This window comes from Pteropus medius, unplaced genomic scaffold (assembly GCF_902729225.1).
Source record: "Pteropus medius unplaced genomic scaffold, Ma_sr-lr_union100, whole genome shotgun sequence".
Lineage (NCBI taxonomy): Eukaryota > Metazoa > Chordata > Mammalia > Chiroptera > Pteropodidae > Pteropus > Pteropus medius.
This window is the reverse complement of record NW_024344378.1, coordinates 6,797,844-6,825,412: the sequence shown is the minus strand read 5'-3', so window position 1 is coordinate 6,825,412 and position 27,569 is coordinate 6,797,844. Positions and strand designations below refer to the sequence as shown.

Below are 27,569 nucleotides of genomic sequence, written 5' to 3'. Positions count from 1 at the left end.
TATTGAGTCTTTAGATCCATAGAGCATTAGCAGTATACGTTCAGGTATCCAAAGAGTTGATGATACTAATGTGTTATGGCTAATTTCATTCAAAAGTGATGGTATACCTTCTTGATGGAGATTTATCACTATTTTTGTTTGATCAGATAGGATTGGTGTCATTAAGAGAGGAGGGAGGGAGGGAGAGAGGGAAGAGGAGAGAGAGGGAGAGAGAGAGGGAGAAAATGAGAAAAACTGCAGATAGTGGCTGGAATTAAGAGAGATTATAAGGCAGGAGCTTGCTGTGTCTGGAAAGCCCCAGAGAGAGGGTGGGAGGAAAGAGAGTAGGGGTTAGGTAGCACTCTCGACACTTCATGAAGATGCCTTTGGCACAAGGCAACCTTTTGCTATTTGGAGCCTTTTAGGTATATGGATTAAAAGGAAAAAAAGTGTGCAACAGTTAATTATTCAACAGAGAATATGTAAATTGGATGTTCACAACTTAAAAAGAGCACTTATTATGCTTTCATGCCACTTAGGGAACACCTTTGTAATGATATGAAAATACTATTGTACTAGGTATATTTAACATTTTCTCTTGTTTATTTTACCCGTTCTGCCTATATGTCTCCCCCATTAGGATCTGAAAAGTAGAGATGATAAGATCAACATGTGCCATGTTAAAATGTGTCAATTAATTATCATGGATACTTTGAAAATAAAAGAGTAATAACTATTAGTTTGATTTAAGGGACTCGTCTAAGCTTTTGTCTTTGTAACTTCAATTCATGTTACTTTTAATAAGTTTCATAGGAGAATCTACAAAGGGATCCCACTCCAGCTCCGCGGTGAGGTCTGGTCTCTGCTCCTTGAGATCCCTAAAATGAAAGAAGAAACAAGAGACCTTTACAGTGTGAGTACCTGAAGCCAACCTGTTATTTTGAAATTGAAAAGTAAAATCTATTTCTTTTAGCTTTCAAGGTGATGTAAGATATTCATATCATTATTTGAAATTATATTAAAATGATATTACATTGGGTTTCATAGGCTTGTTTTCTGTTTTCTTGATTGTTTTGTTTATTGCGGCCTACTTCCTAAATTTCAAACAAATACTTCAGTGAAAATGTTATTTTCTGTATCAATCAGTAAATATCAAGTGCTTTTCAAATACTTGAAACGATCAATCAATGTTGGGACATATTCGTAAGAAAAATCAACTAAGACCTAACTGTAGCTGCTCATTTGCAATGTAGTATTAATAAAGAGATTTACAGTGTCATTTTTAGAGTTTATGTGAAAATAATAGCAGAATTCAGTTTATCCAACAACTGCCCGTATATGATTGACTGTTTTCTTCTAAGTATGAAAAAGAGGAATGTTTATCGGGGTATCTCTAGGTTTTATCATTTGTTAATAAAAAGTTAAATTGTGAATAAGAGATTAGTAATGTGTTCCTTAAATTAGCTAATGTATTAAATTTACTTCTTTGTCATCTCAGCTATACCCCTTCTAAACTTAAATTTTATATTAACCGTTGAAAGGAGTAAGAAACATATCAAAATCATTTTAAATACATTCCTCAGAAATGTATATAGATAGACTAAAATAGAATAAATAGAAAACATGTTTATAATTTAAACCCAATTTTAAATATAAAAGGGGCTTTGGGATGCTCTTTTGATATTTTCTTTTCTTTCTCATATATGTAAGTAAAATTTCATCAGGATGAAAGGTAATAAATACTGCTTAATTTAAAGAATTTCTCATTTTGTATGACTAGAATATTTTTTAAGTTAGCTGATTGGACCCTACACAGACTATGAGTTTCCATCTCAAGATTTTAGAGTTTCAAATTATTTTAGACTGTTGATTAAATATTTGCTTTTAGTGTCATAGTTGGACAGCCAGTGTTGACAATGATGTCTGAGAGAGCATATATAAAGTGTAACCCCAGCGACTCATAAGTGTGCCTGGCAAGTGGTAGGCACTCAGTAAATATTTGTTTAATAAAACAAGTAAATTACTTTTATTTAGCATGCCGTATTCATTTCCTAGTGCTGATATAACAAAGTACCACAAACTGAGTGGCTTAAAACAATGGAAATTTATTCTCTCACAGTTGTGGAGGTTAGAGTCTGAAATTAAGGTGTCAGCAGGACCAGGCTTTCTCTCAGGGCTCCATGGGAGAATCCTTCCTTGACTCTTCCTTCATTCCGGTGGTTGGCAGCAATCCTTGGTGCTCCTTGGCTTGGAGCTGCATCACTCCGATTTCTGCCTCCATCTTCACATGGCCTTCTTCCCTGTGTGTGTCTGTGTGTGTCTGTATCTTGCCTTACAAGGACACCTGTCAGTGGATTTAGGGTCCACCCTCATCCAGCATGACCTCATCTTAATTTGATTACATCTGCAAAGACTCTCTTTCCAAATCAGGTCATAGTCATAGGTTCTGGGTAAACATGAATTTTAGACAGAGACTGTTCAGCCCAGTATACATGCTAATATTAGGACTCTGGTTTTCTGCTATATTTTAGGCTTTTTCTACATAGAATACGACTTTTTCCAGTTACTGGTTAATAAGAGAGAACCATTTAGTAAAAAACAATTATACATTAAGAATACTAAGAGAAATTACCTGTCTACCAAGACTTTCAAGCTTGTAATTTTCAACACTATCATAAACATTATTTTTGCTATTTCAGTTTACCCTAGCATCATTATTTAACCAAGTCATTCTCTTTTGGTCACACTTTCTTACTCTTCCTTTGTAAAAGTGGTATAAATTGCTCCCCTCAAGTTAAAAATTTAGTAGGAATAAAGCTACCTTTGCTGAATCTGCTAACTTGTTTCGCAGATCGTCAGATTGTCCTGCGTCCTCATCTGGTGTTCTTCGCGGCTCTCCTCTTCTTTCACTTGTATCTCATTGTGGTCTGTCTCTCTCGCGCCTTGTGATGTATCATACAGATGGCGGAGGTTCAGCCCACAGTGTTCAGCAACCTCATCTGCAGCCTGAGTGGGGTGAATAACCTTGCAGGTCAAACCCGCAGTGCTAAATTTCATCTAAATGCTTTCCGCAGTACTTTTGCCCTCAGCTTTATAGGCTCATTAGATCCTATTTCTTTTAAATAAGTTATTTTTATTGTGACACTCATGGATCTCAACCCACCCAATCTCAGCGATAACTGTGGAAGCTGCTAATCTCCTTTCAGTAAGATCAGAAATAGTCTTGACTTTTATATTCTGCACATTAACTGGTAAACATTCTAGGGCATAAATAACCTTTCTGACCTATTATGTTTTTACCGACTTAACTGGACTTTGTTTCTGTCATGAGATTTTTTTATGTCAGATATTTTTGTCTTTGAGAGAAATCGATATTATAGATGCGTTTGGGTATTTTTCTTCCTTTCAACTAAATTTTCTTTTAAATCATATTTTATGTATTGTCAAACATTTCTTTTCTGCGTTTTGACATCTTTCACCAGGAGGCCTGTAGAACAATAATTGATCCTTTTTACTTTCCCATTACTTTTCCCTCCAGGTATTTAAAGAACAAATATATAAAGATGATTATTTTTAAAGTTAAATTTTTGTAATGTCTTCTGGACCAATATATATCAGAAATAGCATACAATAATATTTCAGTGGTCGTATGATTCCAGTACAACACTGTAAGTGTCTTCCTCTGTCTTCGGAACTCTGAAGTGTACTGTGGTTACTGTTTATGTCTTAAAACGCCACAGCAGCTGCCCTTCTCTGAGCTCGACCTCAAAAAAAAATACACAAGCTCACAGAATACTTAACATTTACGCATAGCCCAGATAGCCCTCTCTTTTTCACTTTTAGCTTAAGTCAGGAATTAACAGTTATGTCTTTATATATATATTTTTTTGGAATTGATTTTAGCAGAAATGTGTATTACCAGCACATAGTAAACGAGTCAATAGAACATATGCTTAATTATACTTAAGCATTGTTGACTGTAAATTAATATAAATTTTAATCTCCTGTTTGGTTAAACATGAGAGATTAAACATACTCATTTAGTGACCCCTTCCCTCTGAAATGTCACCAAATTGACAGCACAGTGTGTTTTAAAAGGAAAACTCACAAGGAATAGAAAATAGGAGTTGTGATAACAGCTGCCAATTTTTGGAAAGCAGAATCCAGACATTTAGTAATCTTACTGAACCCGAGAAAACTAATCATAGGCTAGCAGTGAGAAATTGGGGAAGCACCTGATTTATATATCAGAGTCTCTAAGAGGTTTGATCATTGCCTGTTCCAAGCACCCCTGGAACTGGAGGTGAAGGTAAAAACAATAGAAGCGGTTCACCTGTCGCAGAAGCAGTTGGAGCCACCAAGCCCCTCCCCCACCCTGGCAGGAAGCTGGAGGATTACTGTTCGAAGAGGGCGAAGTGGGGGCCTGGGTGGAGAGAACACAAGGTGGCCGCGGAGGGGATGCTGGAATAAATGCACGGAGCAGCTGAGGAGGAGCTGAGTATGCTGAGTTTTGGGTATTGCAGCCTCCACTCAGCTCCCAGAACATCAGCAGCCAGGTGCTTGTCTTCCTGACAGGAGATCAGAAGAGCCTTCTCTGGGGAGTCTGACCAGCCAAAGAAAATAAACCCAATGATGCTGACTTCAGGGGAGCCCCACTGAAATTGCCTGGCCAGTGATGACACAGTTTGAAGCCCTGCCTCTGCACATAGAGCTTTCTATACCTTTTTAGTGTCCTGCTTTTAAATGTAAGCAGACAATGAAATATCTGTTCCTTCGAGGCAAGGAGCTAACATGAGAGACAAGAACAAATGGAAAAAACAACTTGTAAGAAACAGACTATAGTATAAGAAGAAAACAAACACAAAAAACTATCACTAATATCTTCAGAGGGATAAAAATAGATATTGCATCCATAAAACATGTATAGACTGCCATAAAGAAGAATAAAGAGCATATGAATATAAAAATGATAATAGAAATGAAAGATCCTAGAGGATGTTTTGAAAATAAAAATTGAAGAAATTTCCCAGAAAGTAGATTATAAAGTTAAAGAGATGGAAAATAATACAGAAAATATAAGAAAATTAAATGACAGCCAGGAGATCCTACACTGTAATAATAAGCATTTCGGAAAGAGAAAATGGGGCAGGATGAGGGGAAGACTGGAGAAATCAACAAAGGAATTATTGAAGAAAATTTCTCAGAACTGAGAGATGTATGAATTTTTAAGATTGAAAAGATCCATTTAATGCCCAACCTTGTGGATAAAAATAGATCCAAACCAAGCATAGAAATGTGAAGCTTCAGACGTGGAGAAAGAAACTCCTACAAGTTTCTAGAGAGAAAAAACAGACTTCATATAAAAAAGCAAGAATAGAAAGAATAGCAGCTCTGGAAGCTAGAAGACAATGAAGGCAGTGCACTTTGACCCAAAATATTTTCCAACTTAGAATTGAAAATAGCCAGTTAAGAAAGAAGGTAGCTGTCAGATATTCAAAGTTTGAAAAATGTATCTTCCATGCACCCTTTCACAGGAGCTACTGGAGGATGTGCTCCTCCAGAACAAGAGAATAAATCAGGAAAGAAGAGGCGTGAAGTGCAGGAAATGGAACCAAGGCAAAGGGAGGCCTAGCATATGACGAAGGGAGAGCCCAAGACACCAGCTGTACGGCAGCCCAGCCAGAGCAAGTCGGAGAGCTGTGCGAGTGATGTCTGCAGGATGCTGAAATTGGGAGAATACTCCTTTTATTTGAACATCGCCAGAGGAGCTTTATGCAACTTAAAGTTAGTTCGCGATTGAATTAGTGACAACTATGTCGAAAACAAAGAAATCAAGAAATAATGCAATGATTAGCTCCAAGGAAAACAAAAACATTGTGCTGGAAAGAAAAAAGAAATACTAGAGTGCGTGGCGCAGCTGTGAAGTTTTCCATGGTCTTCGCAATGCAGACTCCAGCAAGTTCTCTGTGCAAAATGGAAATCTACCTCTGTGACAGGATAAGGGCAAGAAGCAGTGATGGGAAGAGGGAGACCATGGGAAGAGGAGAAATGGGGTGCAGGTGGGAGAGACACTTTTCATCGTGGGCCTTATTGTATTATTTTCATGTTCGAACCATGGGAGTGATTTTCCTAAACCAAAGGAACCTTTTTAATGAGAATTATTTTACTATTTGTCATAGACTTTTCAACAGCTGATTTCCATACAAATGTGCTTTCTTCTCCTCTTTTTCCTCTTCAGAAATTAAAACACAGAGCACGGGGTTGTTCACCTGATATCAGACAAATAGACCTTGACGTCAACCGCACATTTAGGGACCATATTATGTTTAGAGACAGATACGGTGTTAAGTAAGTAAAATTTAATATTTATGCAATGTAAATAGCATTTATAAATAGTTTATATCAAAGTCTTCATTAGCTTAAAATGTGGGCATTTAGAATGTCTTGTATAGACTATAATTTTGATTCTGGTCCTAAAGGTTTAAGCTTTTGCAGATCAATTATTCTAGGTCATGTGAAACTTTGGTCCTAATTTAATTTAAATTTATTACAGAGTTGGTGCTGTAAAATTGAGAATCATTTTATGATTTGGAAATTTGTAAAAATATGGTAGATTTTATTTAAAATGTTAGAAAAGAAACGAGAGGTTGTGTTGCTTTTTGAGAACCATGTCAGAGATAAGTATATCCCTATGACCTTGACCCCATGCATGATGAAACTGAAAAATGTGGGGATGAATGAATGAATGAAATGACTACAACAGTTTATGAATGAAAGGTACAGTTTTGCTGACCTCTGTATTGGTTAAGGTCTAACCAGAGAAACAAACCAGTAAGAGGCAAATGTTAAGAATTATTTTGAAGAATTGGCTTACACGATTGTGGGGGCTGACTTGGCAAGTCTGTATCCGCAGGGCAGGCTAACAGGAAGGGCAGGCTGAGACCCTCGGGCATGAGCTGAAGCTGTCATCCACTAGAGGAATTCCTTCCTCAGGGGAGTTGCAGACCTGTGTTTACAGCCTGTAACCAAATCAGGCCTACCCAGATTGTCTAGGATGGTCTCCCCTAAAGTCAGCTGATGAAGGGTTTTAGTCACATCTGCAAAGGACCTTCTTTACAGCAAGACCTAGATTTGTGTTTGGATAACTGAGTATTGTAGCCAAGAAAGGTTGACATGTGAAGCTGACCATCACAATCCACCCTTGGCTGTTTAATTTCTAAAGAATAACAAAGTCATACTTCCATACAACTTGCTACAGCTGTTCTTAAAATGTGTTAACCCCTCCCTTCCCCACAGAGGGATACAAAATCCTTGGGTGATGTTCACTCTTCTGCTTTGATATTCTACAACATAATTACTTAATATAAAGTTAATTATTATTAATATAACTTATGTAAGATGATAAAAGTAAAGAGAAGGAAGAAAACTAAATATTTTTAACATGCACATATACCAAAGTAAGGAAGAAACACTCATGACATTTAGAGTCATCATTTCTGCAACAGGGCATGTGGCCAGAGCTGGTTTATCACTCCCTTTCCATGACCCATTCCATATGCCCTTTGCCCTCAGCAAGCACCTCAGCTGGTTTTGATTATTTACCTGGTGGGGTGACCTAAGCCTGTATTCCTAAAGGGTCAGGACCATTAGGTTGTTGTCATAGTTTTACATTGACTTTAATCACAGGGCTTGGTAATGCTACGAGGCACCCTAAATGTTCTCCTGTATTTTAGACATACTTTTCCTTATGTCCATTGTGTAGTAGCGACTCAGTTTCTCCTTAGTAATGAGGATCAGTCACCCTAATCAGTACAGTCACCTCTTTCTTTGCCTATTGATTCAGAGGCATGAGCAACCCAGAGCAGCTTCAAGTTCTGTAGAGTCACTGTTGTATCTCCTGGTGGGAGCATACCTCTCTTTAGAACTAAGACCTCTTAGACCAGTGGCGAGTCCCAGGTTGATGAGAAGGGAAACAGACATTTTTCTGGTGGAATACCAGGGATAATGGTGGATGGAGCCTCTCCCCTTTCCACTCCTTGGATCCTGGCTATGGGAGAGGCAGCACCATATATATATACACACACACACACGCACACACACACACACACACACACACACACACAATATGAGAGATATAGACATAATATCACACACACACATATGTGTGTGTGTGTGTGTGTGTGTGTGTGTGTGTGTGTGTGTGTATATATAGGAGGCTGACTTAGAGCATATATAGCCTCCTGGAGGATGCTGACCAGCCCTGCAAGGTGCTGCCCTTAGCTGGCCCTGTACCAGGCTTCAAAAAGCCATTCCATAATTTTATCAAGCCGCTCCTATGGGGATGATTTTATGGTGAGAATAACTCAACAGAAGAGGGCAACAAATTTAAGAAATTGTGAGACCCTTTATGTTTTTTGGTATAAATTCTTTCCATCAAAATGAATGTTATCTAGCCTCAAATTTAGACCACATAGAGAATTGTTTAAATTTGAGCTTTGGATCATTTCTTTATTCTAATAGTAATTTTATATGGATTATAAATTTAGACCATCTAGAGTATTGTTTAAATTTGAGCTTCGGATCATTTCTTTTTTCTAATAGTAATTTTATATGGATTATCGATTTGTTTTCAGTCAACCCGTTGTCTATTATTTTGTTTATATTTTTTAAAATGTGCAGTATAACTTAAGTTGTATTCAATATCAATTTTCTTTTCTCTAGGCAGCAATCCCTGTTCCATGTTCTTGCTGCGTATTCTATCTATAACACGGTAAGTTGGAGCATGCCTGCCCACGGCTATTTAAGTTGTATTCTGAGAACCTGGTGGACTCTTCCAGCACTCCCTTTCTAACAAGGCCCTTTGGGCTGCACTTCTTCATCTCAGGGCTGGACGGTCTCGACAGCCCCTTTGAGCTCTATGGATCTCTTCCAGGCATCGGTGGTAACCCTGGGTCTTAAAGCAGAGCTTATTTGGAGGTGGAAAAAGTACAGCACTCCACCCCCCCCGCCCCACCCCTCTTTTTCCAGTCTGTTTGTTTTATTATTATTGTGTTATTTTGTTTTTATTTTAAGCAAACAGGACTAAGAATGAGCAAGGCTGGAAGGACAGGGAGTTGGTAGCTAGATTAATTTTTGTTTGACTCAGGATCACATTTTATCCACTTGGTGAGGTCTAGCTAGGACACGACCTGTGCCTACTTGCTGTCCCAAAGAGTAGGCTAAAGCTAACCTTTCTGGTGATGGAACATGCTGTTCCATAGGTATTCATCATTCTGGGGCAGATAATAATTTGAGGAAAGATGAATTAGGGTTGAACCTAATTTGGATGTTCAATAAATGCTTGTTGACTAGGTTTCAGGGAAGATAGCCTCGAACCTTGGGAAATTTACTTTCCATTGTAATTAAAATCTTTAAGTTACAAGGGGCAGAAATTCTCAAACTAGGGAAAGTTAAAAATGAGTTTATTAAAAGGACTTCTCATAAAAATTAAGCAAGAGATGGGCCTGGTGGGAATTGGAGCTGGAGAGTGAGAGCCTTCAGTGAGAAAGGTCTACGCTTTTTCTCTCTTCCACTCTGGAGCCACATGCTGCTCTGACGATCTCTGTAAACTGGTTTATTCCATTCCTCTCTCCAAATCGCTTTCTTTGCCTGCTTACCAGGTTTTGCATGGCTAAGACTGTACCCACAGAGTCACCGTGGCCATTCTGTTCCAGTACACACCCTCTGGTTGCCGTCTCTGCAGCTTTCTTCTGGAGAGAGTGTGTGACTAGTCACTGCAGCCAGTTAGTTGTTTCCCTGGGGTCAGGTGTCTTCCTCTGCTCCATCAGCTTTGGTTCACATGGCACCAACGTGAATCCCTAAGACCACATTATAAGCAGAGAATGTGGGGAGAGTAGGCACTTCTCAAAGATGGCACATAGGCTAGATGGGTGTCCCTAGAAGTGTCCACGAATAAGTCCAGAAATCTCTAGGAGACAAGACAGCAAGCGAAGAAGAGAGAGAGTGAACTAAGAATCGTACATAAAAAAGAAAAGCTATTCGCTCTTTACAGAAGTTATAACAGTATAGAACAGGGGATAATAAAAAACACATGTAGGTTCAGACTTTGTCCACACCTCTACATTAATTCTTAACAGATTTTATTCTTTTCTGGCTCAATGCTGTAAAGATTTATAATATTTTTCTGTAGAATTGCTTACTAAATAATATGTTTAAGCATTTTCTGATTATTTTATAGGTCAGTTTTTTATACGTGCATAAACGTGTAATGTGATCTTAAAATCCCCAATTTCTTTGTTCTTATTTACACTTTAGGAAGTTGGATACTGTCAGGGGATGAGCCAGATCACAGCTTTGCTCCTTATGTACATGAATGAAGAAGATGCTTTCTGGGCCCTGGTCAAACTCTTCTCAGGCCCCAAACATGCCATGCATGGTAAGAAACCCCCATAGTTTCTCATTAATAATAAGTAGGGGAGGGAGAAAAAAGGCAAATGAAAATACAAGTCCCACTGTGGGAGATGCTCGGTAGAGTTAAGTACAAAAACTCCATGTCTTGGGGTTCGTTCAGTTCATCAGTGTTTGTTACTGATTTCTTATTTCATTCTCTTTCATTGAACTTTTCTAAATTTTTCTGTTCACATTTATAGTCCTTTGTGTTTACCCTGAAATATATTGTTGGCATTTTAAAATTCTTTCCTTCCTTGCCCCTCGAATCAGTAGAAACTAATTTAGATTTAGAGGAATTTCGGAGAAATGAAAGATGCCTTTTGATCAAAACTTTTAGACCGTTATGCAGTTATCATTTCAGTGAAATGAATACTGGATATTGTGATATATAACTCTTTGTCAAACAATATTAGTTGAGAAATGACACTTAGGGGTTTAAAGAAAAGGTACAGAATAACTAAGTAGTTTTGTATTTCAATTGTATGTTTTCGTTTTTTCAGCCATGAGATTGATTCCATTTTACATAAAAAGCATTCTGGACACTTATTATTTAATATTTTAAAACTTGCATAATTTTTTGATTTTTAAGTTAGAAGACTGTTTTTAATAATCTTTTCCTTATTATAATTGCCAAGCATATGGAGTAAACTTTATTTTAGAAAGTTTGGATTGCAACTTGTCTTGGAAATGAAGTGACATTTGCCTATATAATACAAAGGTATTTTCCCAGTGCCATCCATGTGATAATACCAAATTAAAAACAAAATTGAATACTAATTACTCTAAGAATAGATCATCTAGGCTTTGTTCATGAATATTTAAAACTTTATGTGATAGGAAACCTGCCACATGTTTAAAGTGCTATTTTAATATTTTCAAAATTATGACCTTCTATAGTCCATAGTTTATTAAATATCACATTCTTACCATGTGGTTTTTGTGGGGATATTTCATGTGTGTGGTATGTGTGTGCACATGCATGCGTGCATATTTGTGTGTTTGCATTTGGCTGTCTCTCAGCGTTTCATGTAAAAGTTTTTTTAATAAGTACTATCTGCATGATAACTGTTTCTGGACAGTTCGCACCCCGTAAATAGACTCCAGAAATAAGACACATTACATTGAATTGCTGTCCAATAGACAGTATCATTTAAAAAGCCATCGTGAAGCAAAGTCACTATGCCTTTTATCAGTCATTTTGCTTTACTGCTCAGTGTTGCTGATTATGTTTAAATACAATGGAATGTTACAATTTAGGTAGTATGTAATTATGTGGAACACTGCCCAATTTTAGAAAAACCATTTCTTTTAAACATACTTGATAGCTTACTTTCAACAATTATTGTCACCAGTCTAATCAATAAAGCAGTGATAATTTTACTACCCTAACATTTACATTTACAGTGCAGTTTTGGTCATTATTAGGAGTAAATTTGTTTGTAGAGATATTTGTTTTAAGGTCTGCCTATGAGTTGTTAGAAGTACAGCTTACCTCAGTTCTTTGTGTTTCCTATCTGAGAGTGGTAATTATCACTTTTAAATGTATAGAATAAAGTGAGGACTGAAAAAAAAAACAAGATTTAAGATACCAAGTCTGGAGTGTCACTGCAAAGTGAAGAAATAAATGTTAGGTATCTTAGCCTTAAGCTAATGTTTATTATTGAAGAGCATTGCTTTTTTCAAAATCAGACTTTTTCTTGAATTTCCATTCCTATCAAATTGACCATGAAAGTGGCACAAATGGAGAGATATGGATTTTTTTTTAATGAAATCATTTCACTGGAAAATATTAGTAAGGGAGGAATAGAATATTTATCTCTGGGAATTTTTACACACAACTTAAAAATAGAATTAGTTAAGAAGTAGTCCTTCCCCAAAGATTATAAAGCAGTTTTTCCCAATAGTGTGTTCCCTGAATTCTTGGAGGAACACAATTTTACTGTTTGGAGACAGATGTTTAGTGAGGAGAAAATGGACTCCAAACTCATATAAGTCTAGGAGACTGAGTTAAACAAAGAAACACAGCTTTCTTTAGTCTGTAAAACAACTTAGAAACATTAAGAAGCTCATATCCATCATGAATATCCAAGAAGGGTATGTAGGACAAAAAACATTTCCCCTGGATTCTTTTTTAAAAACATAGAACATCTTTCAAAGTTGCACAGGACCCAGGTTGTTAAATACTAATATGGAGGAAGTATAAATCTTAAAGCCGTTGAGCATATGTCAGCTTTAAGAGATTTGTGTAGAATGTCTGAAAGGAAACTTGTGACTAGAAGTAGGTGTAGAGTTCCATGAGTTAGATACACAAAATTGATAATAACTTACCATTTATAATTAGTTACCATCTAGAAATCTTACATATTATATTGTATAATCTGTGGTATAAAATATAATTCTTGATGTAACATTGATCATATACTGCCAATGTATTTTAGCTGATGTTAAATATCACTTGCAGAAAGGATTAAAATAGTGATAAAAAAAAAAACTTTAGAAGCATGATACTAATGGATTTGTTAGAATAAACCTGAAAAATGTAATAAAATGTTTATTATGCAATGCATTAACAGTAAAACAAAATGATAAGAAATCAAGATTAATCTGTAAAAAATTCATGCATTTAAGGTATAGCCCAGTACTTTAAGAGAATAGATAATCTTGATAAATGGCTTTAGTTTCCATTTTTTCTTAGCTTCTTAGTTTTCGATTTAATTCAGAAGAATTCTGTCCTCTTTTATATTTTTATAAGGTTACAGGAGATCTTTAGAAAATATATGCTAGATCTTGAGTTTCATTAACTAAAGCTCATCCACGATTATTTTTTTGTTGAGGAGGAAAAATATTTTGGTAACTCCTGGATTTATTGTTTGTTGTCATTGACAGTTAAAAATGAAAGGAATGTGTTACATTTTAAAATAGGGATTTTTGTTGATATTGTTTATGAAATATCATTTTTATGTTTGTATTCTAGGATTTTTTGTCCATGGTTTTCCTAAACTGTTGAGATTCCAAGAACATCATGAAAAAATACTGAATAAATTTCTGTCCAAGCTTAAGCAACACTTGGTAGGTAGACGTGACATTGACTTACACTCACCTACAACCAAGAGTAAAGATAGAAGAATTGAGTGCAGCCTTTGTTCTCAATTACCTTGTCCATTTCATTTACTGTGCAGTTGTAATTGCCGGTTGATTAAAGAACATTGGATTTGTGAAATTTAATATTGATGAACTATCACAACCCTAATTCAAACTTCTTTGAAGCTGATACACATAAACCATACAACTTTTAAAGATATATGATATATATATCAGTAATTTTGGAGATGTTTTTATTTCACAAAAAGTATTTTAAGGGTCATAAAAACTCATCCTTTGTGAACCATATGTAAGCTCTATGATAAAACAGTAGTTTATTAAAGCAAAAATGCTTTAAACTATATTAAGAAGAATCAAAATGTTATATTTGATTTGCAAAAGTAAAAATGAGAGAGGAGAGGAAGTAGAAGAGAAAAAATAGAAATACTCGAGCATGAAAAAGATTGTAATAAAATGGTTTTATGTTTAGCTTTGACAGCCACCTCCAATGGCCTTCCTAACTTTTAGTATTATATGTCATAATTTGTTTGCTACAATCCAGAAATTGTCAAGTCTTTGTTTTTTCAGGATTCTCAAGAAATCTTCACAAGTTTTTACACAATGAAATGGTTTTTTCAATGTTTCCTTGATCGTGTGAGTATTTCTTTACAAAACCCAATCATAAAATTATAAATACCAGACAGGGCAAACTATTAATCTTCTTTCTGTTTTGTTTTTAATTAGACTCCCTTTACATTAAACCTCAGAATATGGGACATCTACATCTTTGAAGGAGAACGAGTTCTTACTGCTATGTCTTACACTATCTTAAAATTACACAAAAGTAAGAAAATGTTTATATAAAGATTTCACAAACATCTAGCCATGTTTTAACTCTGATTTCTCATTTCTCACTTAACTTCATTTCCGTTTAGTAGTGGGTTAAAAAAAAATGAAAATCAGTGAAGAAATTATCTTCACTTGCTAGTTTACTTTCATTGGTTCTTATGACTAGAAGCTTACTACATTGCAAAGGTCTTTTCTCTATATCGGTTTTATTTTTCATACTTAAGCAGTAGACTGCAGTGTGCTTGTTTTGTCAGTAATATGAGTCTTATTAAGTATTTGTTTCCTCTGGGACCCCCTCATTCTTTCTGTCATTCTGAATCTCAGGTTTGTAATAGAAGAGAGAGACCAAAGAAACCAGGCTCCTTAGTTAACAGGTCTAGAGAGGACATTTTCCATTACTTTTCCTTTATCCGAGAGAAATGCCCAGCTCCAAGCTGTAGACCAGAGATGTGGAGCCTCCAGCTCATCTCTTTGCCTGACTGCACTGTGTCCTCTGGGGCAAGTACAGTCCATGTCTGTAGTTGCCTAAATGCAACAAGGCTTTAAAAAGTCTGCAGCTGCAATATTTCAAGGGCTCTGTAAATTTAATGTGTTGTGCCTTACTTTAAAATCAAGAAATGAGAGTTTTTCTTCATGAAATGAAGAGCCTTATTCATCTTGAAGTTTCAATTCAACCTTAAAAATTATGTGACTCCTTTTGTGACTATGCAGAGAAGAGAATCACTGAAAGCTTTAGAACTGCATATAGCACTTCAGATCGAGGTCACTCGGCATAGTTTCATGTTCATTGTATTCTCCTTCATGTTATTCTCGAATGATTCATCTGTTCAGTTTCCCAGCTCAATTATAAGCTCATTGAATACTTGGAGTTATGTTTTGTAGTTTTTCTCCCTTCTGTGCTTGGCATTGAGCTAGGTACATGTTAGGTGCTTTAATATAGGATTGATCACGTAAAATGAAAAGCATGGACTTCATGAGCCCCAGATTATCCAAACTTTAGACGGGAATGAAAACTCCCTTTAAAATCATGTTTGTATTGTTTACTCTGAAAGAAAAAGGTTCAGAAGTGTTGTGGTTTGTTTCCCTTACACACTAATCCTTATTCCCCCAACACACAAACCACAGCACCAAAACAAAGCAATTGACAATGAGTTGTCTGTCCAAGACTGTCAAAACCACAGGAGCTCAATCGATCTCTCTCCATCTCCCTCTTTCTCCCCACCCCTTCCCCATTCCTTGTTTTCTCTCTTTCCGGATTATAAACTGACTAAGATAGAGAACAAAAGTATACTTTTTATTAAGATATATACTTATTAGTTTCATGTTTTCTAAACATGAGTAGAAACATAATGCCCTATTTCTCCATAGGTCTCTTCTCCCTCCTAAAGTATGTTTTACTTATATAACTCTTGATTAATTTTGACAAGTAAAAAGTTTCTTCATCGTTTGTAAATAAACTTTAAGCATAACAGTTGCTTTATATGCTATCATTTCATTAGGCTAAATAAGCTGTGGAAAATATCTATCTGCTGCTGTGTATCTTTTTCTTGGGAAGAGAAAGCTCAAAAACTTACAGCAAGTTCCTTTATCACCATAGAAAGCTTCAAAAACTCTGGGCACCTTAACCAGTAGTTAGTTGAAGCTCCTACGTTTTTTCTTGTTTTATTTTATTTTTTTTCTTGATTGTCTTAACAATGTCAAGAAACATTGTTACTGAAGGTCCATCACACAGTAGTTTTAAATAATAAAAAAAAGCTTGAAATAACCTAAATGCCCAGTATTAAAAGACTGATTATGTAAATTATAGTGTATACATACAATGGACTCTTATAGCTGTTAATAATGGTAGTGTAAAATTCTATATGTTGAATTCAGAGATATCAGTGATATACATTATTGAGTGGGGAAAAAAACGAGATGAATAGCATGGAAAGTATAATTTACTTTTTGAAATTGATATACATGTACACGCATCTATCTACTTGTAGGACAGTGGGATCTTAGCTGATTTTTCCTTTCTGTTTTATATCTATCATTTGATTTTTCAATAAAATTAATTTCACAAGTAGAAATATAAATAAAACTAGTAATTCAGATTTTTTTTGAAATTCTAAAAGTGGATTTGGAGATCCATATCAATAAAATAGAAAGACCTCATGTCATCTTGGGTGATCTTTTTATGTGTATTCTCTCTAAGAGGCTCTTGCTCTAGGTTAGTATTCATGCCTCAGTATGGTTATTCTTACACCAGTGAGATGGTATAAATATTCCTCTCCCCATCTTTCCTGTAGGAGTACCTGGTTTTCTCTGTGACTGCTTTAATATCAGAAAATATTTTTGTGTTACTGAATTTCAGTATTCACAATGCCATATTTAATTTGTTTGCTGTGCCCTTTTCAAAAAATATTACACCAGAATAGAATACATTTTCTCAACCTAACGTAGCTGTTGACATAGCATTTTTATTTCTCTCCTCCTTTCTTAGAACATCTAATGAAATTGTCTATGGAAGAACTTGTAGAATTTCTTCAGGAGACCTTGGCAAAGGACTTTTTCTTTGAAGATGATTTCGTAATAGAGCAGCTTCAGATTTCTATGGTGGAACTAAAGCGGGCAAAATTAGACCTTCCAGAACCTGGTAAGAAATATCCAAACACTTTATATCTAAATGATAACTACGATTGGAAGACATAGCACAATTAACACAGGCCATTTCTGTTTCCAAACATAAGCATTTTACATACTCACAATGACATAATGTAAATTGATGTCTTACCTGCTGCTTTAATGTAAATCGATGTCTTACCTGTGACTTTAAGAAAAAGAGAATAAATGTATTAAATCGTCCTTTCCTAATAGAATAACTGTCCTCTCCTGACTTAACTTTAGAGTTTGGTTGACAAGTAATGCTATTCCACAGAAGTTACCATGTCACTTTAAACTAGCATAATCATAAGCACTTTTTACTTTATTTTAATTTGTGAAACCATATACAATAGCAGAGCATGTGAAAATCCCATTTTATAGAAGAAGAAACTGATGCTAAAATGCTTCACTATGAAGCTGCAGAACCAGCAGATAGCGTTACTGACAATTGAGTCTGACTACTAATCCAGGGTTCTGCAGTATGTTGCAGTGTGGATAATATATTTTATTTAGTTATTCCAAGGCATCTTCCAGCACCTCCTATTAGGTTTTCTGCTAGGTGCTGTGCTGGGGATTAACTGAAAAGAAAGTCATGCTTCTTGCTCTCAGCTGCACACAGCAAAGACAGAATTTACACAAAGACAGATTGTGCAGGGGCAGTAATAGAGCTAGATACAGGAGGCCTGGGGAGGGATCAGAGGAAGGGTAGCAGAGGACGAGAGAGAAGAAAAAAGAAAATGTAAGGACATTAGAGTAGGGTAACTTTTAAGAGTTTGGCCAGATATTACTTGACAATGTGTGATTTCCTGAGAAAAAGTTATTCTGCCCTTTTCCTTTCTGACCTTTGTTGTGTGGATGGGTGTGGGAGGGAGTAGGGAAGTGGAAGATCCTGAGTGAGAGATGAAAAGTGAGTAATGTCAGTGCTGTATGCTCTTTCATGGTGTTGGGTTGGGCACTTCCACTCAGTGTGGCACAGACTCTGATGTCGGCTTGGATGTGTGTGTGCAGAACAAGCAGAAATACATTCATGGAAAACATCTTTTTACTCTTCGGTAAAAATCAAGATGCTCTGCTGTTAGTTACTTAATTCAAGGGGTCTAATAATCAGTGTTTCTCTGAGGTTCCTTCTGGGTCATCAGGATTCACTAGAAAACCATCACAGCAATAATCAGGTGTGGGCATAGGCCCTGTGCAACCGTCGCCTTTGCTAAGTGAGGTCAACCCTCTCGTGTCCAGTGTAATAACTGATTCTTTCCTGCAGCAAGGAATGCATCTGGGAGCACAGTTACTAATGTGTTCTTGCTAGTATAACAATTTATTTTTAAGTATCTTGCCTGCTTTTAAAAGTTTAAGACAAGTTTTAGTAAAAGACATGTAGAGAAAAAAATGCATAGAACAGAACTGTTTAAGCATGAGAATAAAATATCAAAACCTATATTCTTGGCATCTGCCAGCTAACATTTGTTGCATGCTTACTGTATGCCACTTACTACATGCACTATCATTTAATTTCTAAAAATAACTAAAAATATTCATCCTCATTTTACACATGAAGAATCTTGGAGTCTTTTGTAAGGCTTTTTACTAGGAAATGGTAGAATAAGAGGGTGGGCTAGATAAATACAACCAGAAGCATTGGCTCGATTTTGCTCTGGTCAGACTGGCAGTTAAGGGCAAATATGGCCGGGTGGCCCTGGACCTTTAGGACAGTATTTCATCTGTATCTCTGCTACTACATTTACTTTTTGGACTTTTTGCCCCACAGCCTGTCCATCATTACCCTCTTTTCCTTATTATAAGCTATACATGGAACATTAAGATAATAAAATGAACGTTATAGCAAGAAACTTTAGTATTAAATCTATCATTTAAAAAACCTATATGAGCATGCTATTTCTCTTTAGTTCCTTACATTCTTGTGTGAGTTTGCAGTGTCACCAGGAATGTATGACAGGGACTGTTCTTAGACCCACACTTACATGTGGTATTGCTAATTTTTTTTTTTTTTTTTGCTGGTTGAATACAGTATTCCTTTGTTGTTTTGATTTGCGTTTCTTTTATTTTTATCGAATGTTTTTCTTATGTATTAATTGAGCATTTTAATATCTTCTTCTGTAAACTTTCCTGTTCATCTTCTGCCCATTTTTCTATTGGTCTGTTTATACAAGTTCTTGATAAATTAAGGAGATTGGCCAGTTTAATATATGTGTTTTAGGCACTTTTCATGTAGGCTTCAAAATTTTTTCATCAGCCTTTTTTTTTTTTTTTTAATGGCCTCTCAATTTTATGTCTTGGATAAAGAATTTTCCACATGCTAAATGAAAACTTTTTTTAATTACCCATATTTTCTCATAATTTTTATGTTATTTTTTATGCTTGAATCTTTATTTTTAGGCTTGAATCTAATCTAGAATTACTTTTTGTGTAAAGAAAGATGTAAGGACTCTGCTTTCCTATAGTCCAAATAACTAGCCATATAGCTTAACAGCCTCTTGTAATTTGAGATGCCATCTTTATCATATAATAAAGTTCTCAAATGTCTATGTCTGTATCTCAGCATTTTATTCTGCTCCACTGATGTGTACTTTTATAGTTACAATTTTAATATCTATTTAATATCTAATTTTTCCTCATTATTTTGTATTGTTTTGTCAAGGTACAAGAAAAGAATCCACTAGTATTTTAGTTGAGATTGCACTGAATTTAAAAATGATTGAGAGAAAATCGATATTGAAAAGAATGAGTTTTTCTATGTACAAGCTTTTAGTTTTCACTTGTTCAAGTTTACCTTTAACATCCCTCATTTGAATTTGTTTTCTTCATATGACTGTTACACATTTCTTACCCACCCATACCAACCCCACCCCATCGGAGATTTTATCTTTCTTATTGCTATTATAAGGTGAACTTTCCTTCCATTTTTTTCTAACTAGTTAGGAAAACTTTTGGTATACATATATTTTTAAATTTTTATTGTGATAAAATACATATAACATAAAAGTTACCAGCCTAACCCTTTTTAAGTGTGCAGTTCAGTGGTATGAAACACATTCATAATGTTGTCTAACCATCACCACCATCCATTCCCATAACTCTTTTCATCTTGTCAAACTGATGCTCTATGCCTGTTAATCAAGACCTCTCTACTTCCCCTTCCCCAGCCTCTGGCAACCAACATTCTGCTTTCTATCTGTGACTTTGGCTACTCTTAAGTAGCTCATATAAGTGGAATTATTTGTCATTTTGTGATTGGCTTATTTTCACTTAGCATGATGTCCTCAAAGTTCATCTATGTTGTAGCCTGTGACAGAAGTGCCTCCCTTTTTAAGGCTGAATAATGTTCTGTGTATATATATATCACAGTTTGCTTATCCATTTGTTTGTAGATGTATACTTGAGTTGCTTTCACATTTTAGCTATTCTTAAAGAATGCTGCTAGGAACGTGGGTATACTAATTTCTTTTCAAGACCTTGCTTTTAATTCTTTTGGGTATGTACCCAGAAATGGATTTGCTGGGTCATATTGTAATTCTATTTTTAATTTTTTGAGAAACTGCTGTAGTGATTTCCATTTACATTCCCACCAACAGAGGACAAGGGTTACAATTTCTCCACATTCTTGCCAACCTTGTTATTTTCTGGGTTTTGTTTTGTTTTGTTTTTTAGTAGGCATCCTGATCAGTGTGAAATGGTATCTTTATTGTAGTTTTGATTTACATTTTTGTAATGATCAGTGATGTTGATCATCTTTTCATGTGCTTATTGGCCATGTGTGTATCTTCTTTGGAGAAATGTTTATGCAAATCCTTTGCCCATTTTTGAATTGGATTATCTGGTTTTTTTGTTTAGGTGTTTCCTCTATATTCCGGATATTAATTCCATATCGAGTAAATGATTTGCAAATGTTTTCTCCCATTCCGTGTGTTGCCTTTTTTACTCTGTTGATATTGCCCTTTGATGCATAAGATTTTTAATTTTCATCAAGTCCAGTTTTTTGTTGTTGTTGCCTTTGGTGTCATATCCAAGAAATCATTGGCAAATTCAATGTCATAAAGCATTTGCCCCACGTTTTTTTCTAAGAGTTTTATAGATTTAAGGGTTACATTTAGGTCTTTTGTCTATCTTGAGTCATTTTTTTTTTGCATAAGGATAACCAGTTTTCCCAGCATCACTTATTGAAAAGGCTATTCTTTCCCTGTTGAATGGTCTTGGCATCATTTAAACATATACGTGCTTCTGGGCTCTCTATTCTATTCCATTGGTCTCAAAGTGGATGTCTTTATGCCAGTACCACATGATTTTGATTACTGTAGCTTTGTGATAAGTGTCAAAATCAGGAGATGTCCTCCAGCTTTCAAGATTGTTTTAGCTATTTGGGTTACCTTGAGATTCCATATGAATCTTAGGAAGGGTTTTTCTATTTCTGCAAAAAATCTAATTGGGATTTTGATAGCGATTGCATTAAAGATATAGGTCACTTTGGGTAGTATTGGCATCTTAATACTAAGTCTTCCAATCCAATCCCTAGTTTCTTTCAGCAATGTTTTGTAGTTTTCATTGAACAAGTCTTTCACCTCTTAGGTGAAGTTAATTCCTGAGTATTTTTTTCTTTTCAATGCTATTATAAGTAGAATTTTTAAAATAATTTTCTTTCAGTTTATTAATTGTTAGTGTAGAGAAATACAAATAGTTTTTATGTGTTGACTTTGTACCCTGCCACTTTGCTGAACTCATTTATTAGCTCTGGGGTATGTATGTGTGCGTGTAATCTTTAGGGTTGTCTACATATAATATCCTGTTATCTGTGAACAGAAATGATTTTACTTGTTTCTTTCCAAATTTGGATGCTTTTTCTTTCTTTTTCTTGCCTACTTACTCTAGTTAGAACTTCAAGTACTGTGTCGAGTAGATGTGGTGAAAATGGGCAGCCTTTTTTTGTTCCTGATCTTAGAGGTAAAGCTTTTAGTCTTTCACCATTGAGCATGATGTTATGGTTTTTTCATATTTACCCTGTATTATGTTGAGATAGTTTCATTCTATTCCTAATTTTTTGAGTATTTTTAATTATGAAAGATTGTTAAATTTTGTCAAATGCTTTTTCTGCATCAATTGAAATGATTGTGTGGGTTTTTCTCCTTCCTTTTGTTAATGTGATGTATTAGATTGATTGATTTTCATGTTGAGGTATCCTTGCATTCCAGAAATAAGTTCCCCTTTTCATGACATATATTCCCTCTAATATTCTGGTGAATTCAATTTGTTAGTTTGTTGTTAAGGAGTTTTGCATCAGTGTTCATAAGGGGTATTGCTCTGTAGTATTTTTTCCTTGTATCTTTGTCCGGCTTTGATATCAGGCTAATGCTGGTTTCATAAAATGTGCCTAATTTATATGTTAAACTTTACCATAGGTATGTATGTTTAGGAAAAAACATAGTATATATAGGATTCAGTACTATCTGCAGTTTTGGGTATCCATTGGGGATCTGGGAATGTATTCCCCATGGGTAAAGATAGAGAGACTACTGTATATTCTCAGAAAGTTGTTCACTTCTGATTTCTGAATATATTTGAGATTTTACCAAAAAATCTTCCAACATATGCAAAAGTAGAAGAAATGTTAAAGACCCCCTCGCTCCATCCATTCATCTCCCAGCTTATAATTTTAAAATGAAAATAAAGACATCATAGATGCTACCTATTAATAATGCTTTAATCTCTGTATTCAGGAAACAAGGACTTTTATTTTGGCTAACCACAATGCCATTATCAAATCTAACAAAATTAATAATATAATTTCCAAATATCTGTAGACCAATTCCATATCAAAATTATACCCAATACTGTCTTAACTCTTTTTCTTAACCAGGATTTAACCAAGGACCTTACTTTGTGTTTGTTTGATGTGCTTCTTAAGTCTTTTAATGTGCAACAGCCTCTTCTTCTTCACGTGCTACCCCTACCTTTATTTTTCTCTCTTTTTTTTTTCAATGACACTGTTGAAAAAATCAGACTTATTGTCTTGTGGAATGTCCCACATTCTGGAATAGTCTAATTTTTCTTTCCTGTAGTCATTTAGCTCATTCCTCTAGCCTCTGTATTTTCTATAAGCTAGAAGTGAAATGTAGAGGTTTAATTACATTCAGGTTAAGCAGGAGGAACATATGACTAGTTATGTTAGTTTCAGCGATACCTGGTTTGAGTTCTGGGTAAAGATGGTGATAACCAGATCTCTTTATTTTAATAATAAGCTTTTAAAAAATTACTACACTTTTCAATTAGTAAATAATCTGTGTCATAATGTTTTACACTATACAGATACAGATCTAGTTTCCTTTTCATCTTTCCCCTATTTTTTTGCTTCCATGGATAATCGTTGCCTAAATTTCATTAGAAGTCGCAAAATAATAATTTTCAAATTCCAATATTTCTTTTACATTTACCAGCAGATTTTCTTCTTTAACAGAGAGTTATCTCTCCTCTATGGTTATTTTAAAACGTATTTCTTACTGAAAAAGCAGAATAAATTCTTAATTATTTTCTCTTTATTAATTTTCAAAATTAGGAGTTGATGTTCTCGATTATCTCCGATTGTGGCAGATGAGCTTTTGTTTTAGTGTCCTAATTGCGAATTCATGGAATTTGATTTATTCTAAATGTTTTAATCAGATATTATTGTTTAAATGCTCAGATTGTTCTATATTTGGCCAGTGAACTTTCTCTTAAACTGATTCCTGTGTCCTTTTGACTATTAGTCTTTGACTACTTCTTTGCTTTCATGTGCAAAAGGGTATCTGGCTTTTCCAAAAAATCCCCTGTTCTCAGTTTTATAACACAAATATTACACCCATATATCCACATTAGTACTCTAGACGATCTTTGAAGTATACTGATTGACATACGAAGACTCTCCTTTACTGCGTTGTTCTTCCATTCCCACCTTCAAAGGTAACAACTCTTGGCAGTTTAGGGCATTTTCTGCTAGTTCTTTGCCTTGTCTTTACATATAAACTTACATATGTACACACATTTACATAAATGCATGTACCTTTTTCGTAGATATCTTTTATCAACAAATGTTTCATTCTATTTCTGATTTGCTGACACTGTATCCTTATGTCATTGTTTTTTAGTTTTCATTTGTTGTGAGTGTATCAAGCCTTTCCTTTATGGTATAATCTGATTTCCAGCCATTTCTGTTCTGTCTCATGTTGTTTTTCTGTTTTATTGATTAATTCTATAATGCTTTTTTTTTTTGCCACTGCTGTAACTAGACATATGTAGTAAGCAGTTATAATGTTTTAGCTCTTCATCTCTTAATGTGAGTCAACTATGAAGACCTTGGTTTAAGTAAAAGTACTTAAACCAAGTACAAGTGAAATATTAAAATGATTCAAAAAGTACTTAAACCAAGTGACAAGTGAAATATTAAAATGATTCAAATAGTTTCCTGCATATTCCATTGGCTTGTGATATTTAGACAGAAATATCTCTTTGTTCTCAGCTCTTTTCTATTCAGATGAAGCCATTTGGCAGAGATTTTGTCACTTAAGGAACTCATTTTGGTTAGAAAGCCTATCTTGATCCACTATGACTGCCAATTTGGCCTAAATTCATAAATCTATATAGAACAATGGAGAGAAATTTTTCTTAGAATAATTGAGAGCCTGTTTAAAGTTTATCTTTTACTTTAGATAGCAGAAAATATGGAACTTAAGGAACCTTTTTAAAGAAAGCAAGCATCTTGTTGCTTTTATCTGTTACCTGTCCTTTTTTTTCTAGAGCATTTGGAATTTTTATTTGTTCATTTATAGACAAACTTCCAGGTTCAGTATTGCATTTTCTCCTTAGTACTATTATTATTTTTTTTTGCAATGTCAGTCCAGATTTTCGACTGGAACATAGGAAGGACATGTCCACTTTTGCTTGTCCGCAGCAGTGCTTCGTGGGGGTTACAGTTTGGATTTCCTTCAGACCCACTGCCAGACAACGCTCCGTCTTTGTCTTCTTTCACCTCTACCTCTCTAACCATTCTTCCTCTTTTTCCTTGGTGGGTTCCTTTTCTTGAGTTCATCTTTAAAATCAGAGGTCCCTAACCCCCAGACTGCAGAATACTATCAGTCTGTGGCCTGTTAGTAATGGGGCCGCACAGCAGGAGATGAGTGGCTGAGTGGTAGCGGGTGAGCGAAGCTTCATCTGTATTTGCCCTGCTCCCCAGCACCCCCATCACCGCCTCAGCTCCACCTCAGATTGTCAGGCGTTAGATTCTCATAGAAGCACCGGTTCCTGGTGCCAAAAAGGTTGGGGACCGCTGTTTTAAGTGATCTGTCTGAAGCTGTGTTCTTTGCCTTTTCATTCTGCATGCTGTCCCTGGGTGCTTTCATCATTTCCCATGGTTAGGACTGTCACTTAAAGACTTCCAACTCTGAACCAACACCCAGATCTTTGTCCTGGAACTTCTGAGCCCCGCACTCATTTAGCTGACACCTTAAATGGGCACCTGGCCACCTGCCCCTCAGATACTTGAAACTCAATGTCTTAATCTTCATACCACCTCCAAACCTTTTCCCATTTCTCCTCTGTGTTTCTATCATGGTAAAATATTCAACATTCACTCACCCTCTTAGTCATTCAAAACCTTCTCCCTGCTACCCGCCACTTGTTAGCACTCCATATAGCTACAGTTCCTTTAGTTGCCAAGTTTTGTGCTTCTTTTGATTCTTAATATCTAACATTTGCCTCCTGTTCGACCTCACTGCCAGAACCGCATCATCTGCCCTGGAAGCCCTGACTCCAGGGTTGCTCAACAACTTGCTGAGCTGTTGTGGTCTCTGGAATGGCCGGCCCTTTCCAGGTGCTTCAGTGACTGTGGGAGAAAACCCAGACACCTTAGTTTGACATATGATACTCCCTAGCCTCTAGTTTCCTTCTCTTTTATTTTTTTTTTTTAGATTTTAATTTTAATTAATTATTTTTTTTAGGTGAGGCAACCCTTGGTTGACCTTACAGATTTCAAGGACCTTTTCTGCTTACAATCCCTTATTTTTTATTTTTATTTTTATTTTTTATGCCTACAACACCTGGTCTTCTTAGGTGGTCTCCCATCCAAGTACTAACCAGGCCCGACCTTGCTTAGCTTCCGAGATCAGACGGGATCGGGCTTGTTCAGGGTGGTGTGCCTTAGACCCTTCTAATTTTCTTACTTCCATCCATCCCACCTCCCTGGCCACTTTTAAAGAGTAATAGTAACAGCAAATTTTGGATCTTATAGTAGACTACTTGCTAAATGCTTTCTTTACATGCATATATCAATTATTTTTTCTTCAACAGCCCTTCGGAATAAGATATTGGTCAATACAAGTTTGTTTTTTGATATCCTCAAGGACAATTTTCCATGCACAGGATTATTTAGGTTTTTAAAATTAGTATTTGATTTACTGAAGTTACAAATTCAGAAACCTAGCTCTTCTTTAAGTTTGTTAATTCACATTACAAAAAGTTTTCTTCTTGTGTTCCAGTAAAAAATTTTGATTATTACTACCAAAAAGAAGAAAAAAAAAAGTACAAAGGACAGAATGCAATACTGAAGTTTTTTGAGGTGATGGAATCATTTCGTATCCTGATTGCATACACACACACACACACAAGTTGGTTTTATTTTAAGTTGTTTAAAAATAAACTGTCCCACTTTTTGAGGGCTTGAGTGTGTTTTCACTTTTTTTGTTTAATAGAAACCCAGTTACATGTGTTCAATAATTTTTACATATGTAAATGTGAACCAAAATGCTAAGAAACACAAAATGAGAATTTTAAAAATTAAATTATTTCATAAAGATCTACGGAATTTATGTAGTATTAAATAGGTTTATAATGATAAATGTGTTTAAATAATTGTCTCCCTTCTTTCCCTTATCTTTCAAGTTTAATCTGATGGGGGAAAAAAGTCGACCCAATGAGCCTAACTACAATATTTATTTTTTATCACCTTGTTGAAGGCTATACTAGTGTTCGAATTCCATATTCTTTTGGCTGCTGATTAAACAGAAAGAAAACCAGTTGATTTTTTCAGATACAAATTTGAAATGTGATAGTATTTCAGTTGGACTTACTATTTGATCTAGAAGAGAATAAGATGACTCTCTAACTCAGAATAATTCTCCTGACAACAGCCCCACCATTTCTTACTGAAAACTGTTAGAACAGTCGAAGTATATGTAGTCTATTGTTGAAATTTAAAAGTAAAATGTTGCTCACAAGAGAGAGCACTTAGAGCACTTTCCTGTAATTATATGTCTCTTGTTAGGTGCAAAAAGCTGTTGATGCCTTCCGATGCACTTAATCTGCAGGGCTTGTAGTTGAGTGTGGTGTCCACTGGGTGGTGACAGAGACCTGAGTAAGATCAAGGACAAGCCTCAGGGGACTTAAGAGGGACACTTTCCCTTATTATTTTAAGGATGGCTAGATTATTCTTTTTGTTGGCTTTAAATAACCTAATAAATAGTTTTACCTTTGTTCTAAAATGTGTCAAGTTATATTTCCCTTTTTTGAGTAGATTATTTTAATTGTTG

The 27,569-nt window shown here is 35.4% G+C and overlaps 1 protein-coding gene and 1 pseudogene across 2 annotated transcripts in view; one reads left to right on the top strand and one right to left on the bottom strand.

Moving 5' to 3' along the window:
- The window catches only part of USP6NL (USP6 N-terminal like), a 139,599-nt gene that overhangs the window by 102,467 nt on the left and 9,563 nt on the right, over positions 1-27,569 (top strand). For both annotated transcript variants that reach the window (XM_039871062.1, XM_039871063.1), the window contains 8 exons: positions 785-892; positions 6,218-6,327; positions 8,701-8,749; positions 10,294-10,414; positions 13,403-13,497; positions 14,098-14,163; positions 14,254-14,353; positions 16,844-16,996. In XM_039871062.1, coding sequence (XP_039726996.1) covers positions 785-892; positions 6,218-6,327; positions 8,701-8,749; positions 10,294-10,414; positions 13,403-13,497; positions 14,098-14,163; positions 14,254-14,353; positions 16,844-16,996 — 802 coding nt within the window. The remainder of the gene's footprint in view (positions 1-784; positions 893-6,217; positions 6,328-8,700; positions 8,750-10,293; positions 10,415-13,402; positions 13,498-14,097; positions 14,164-14,253; positions 14,354-16,843; positions 16,997-27,569) is intronic.
- Positions 26,070-26,187, bottom strand: LOC120609937 (uncharacterized; annotated as a pseudogene).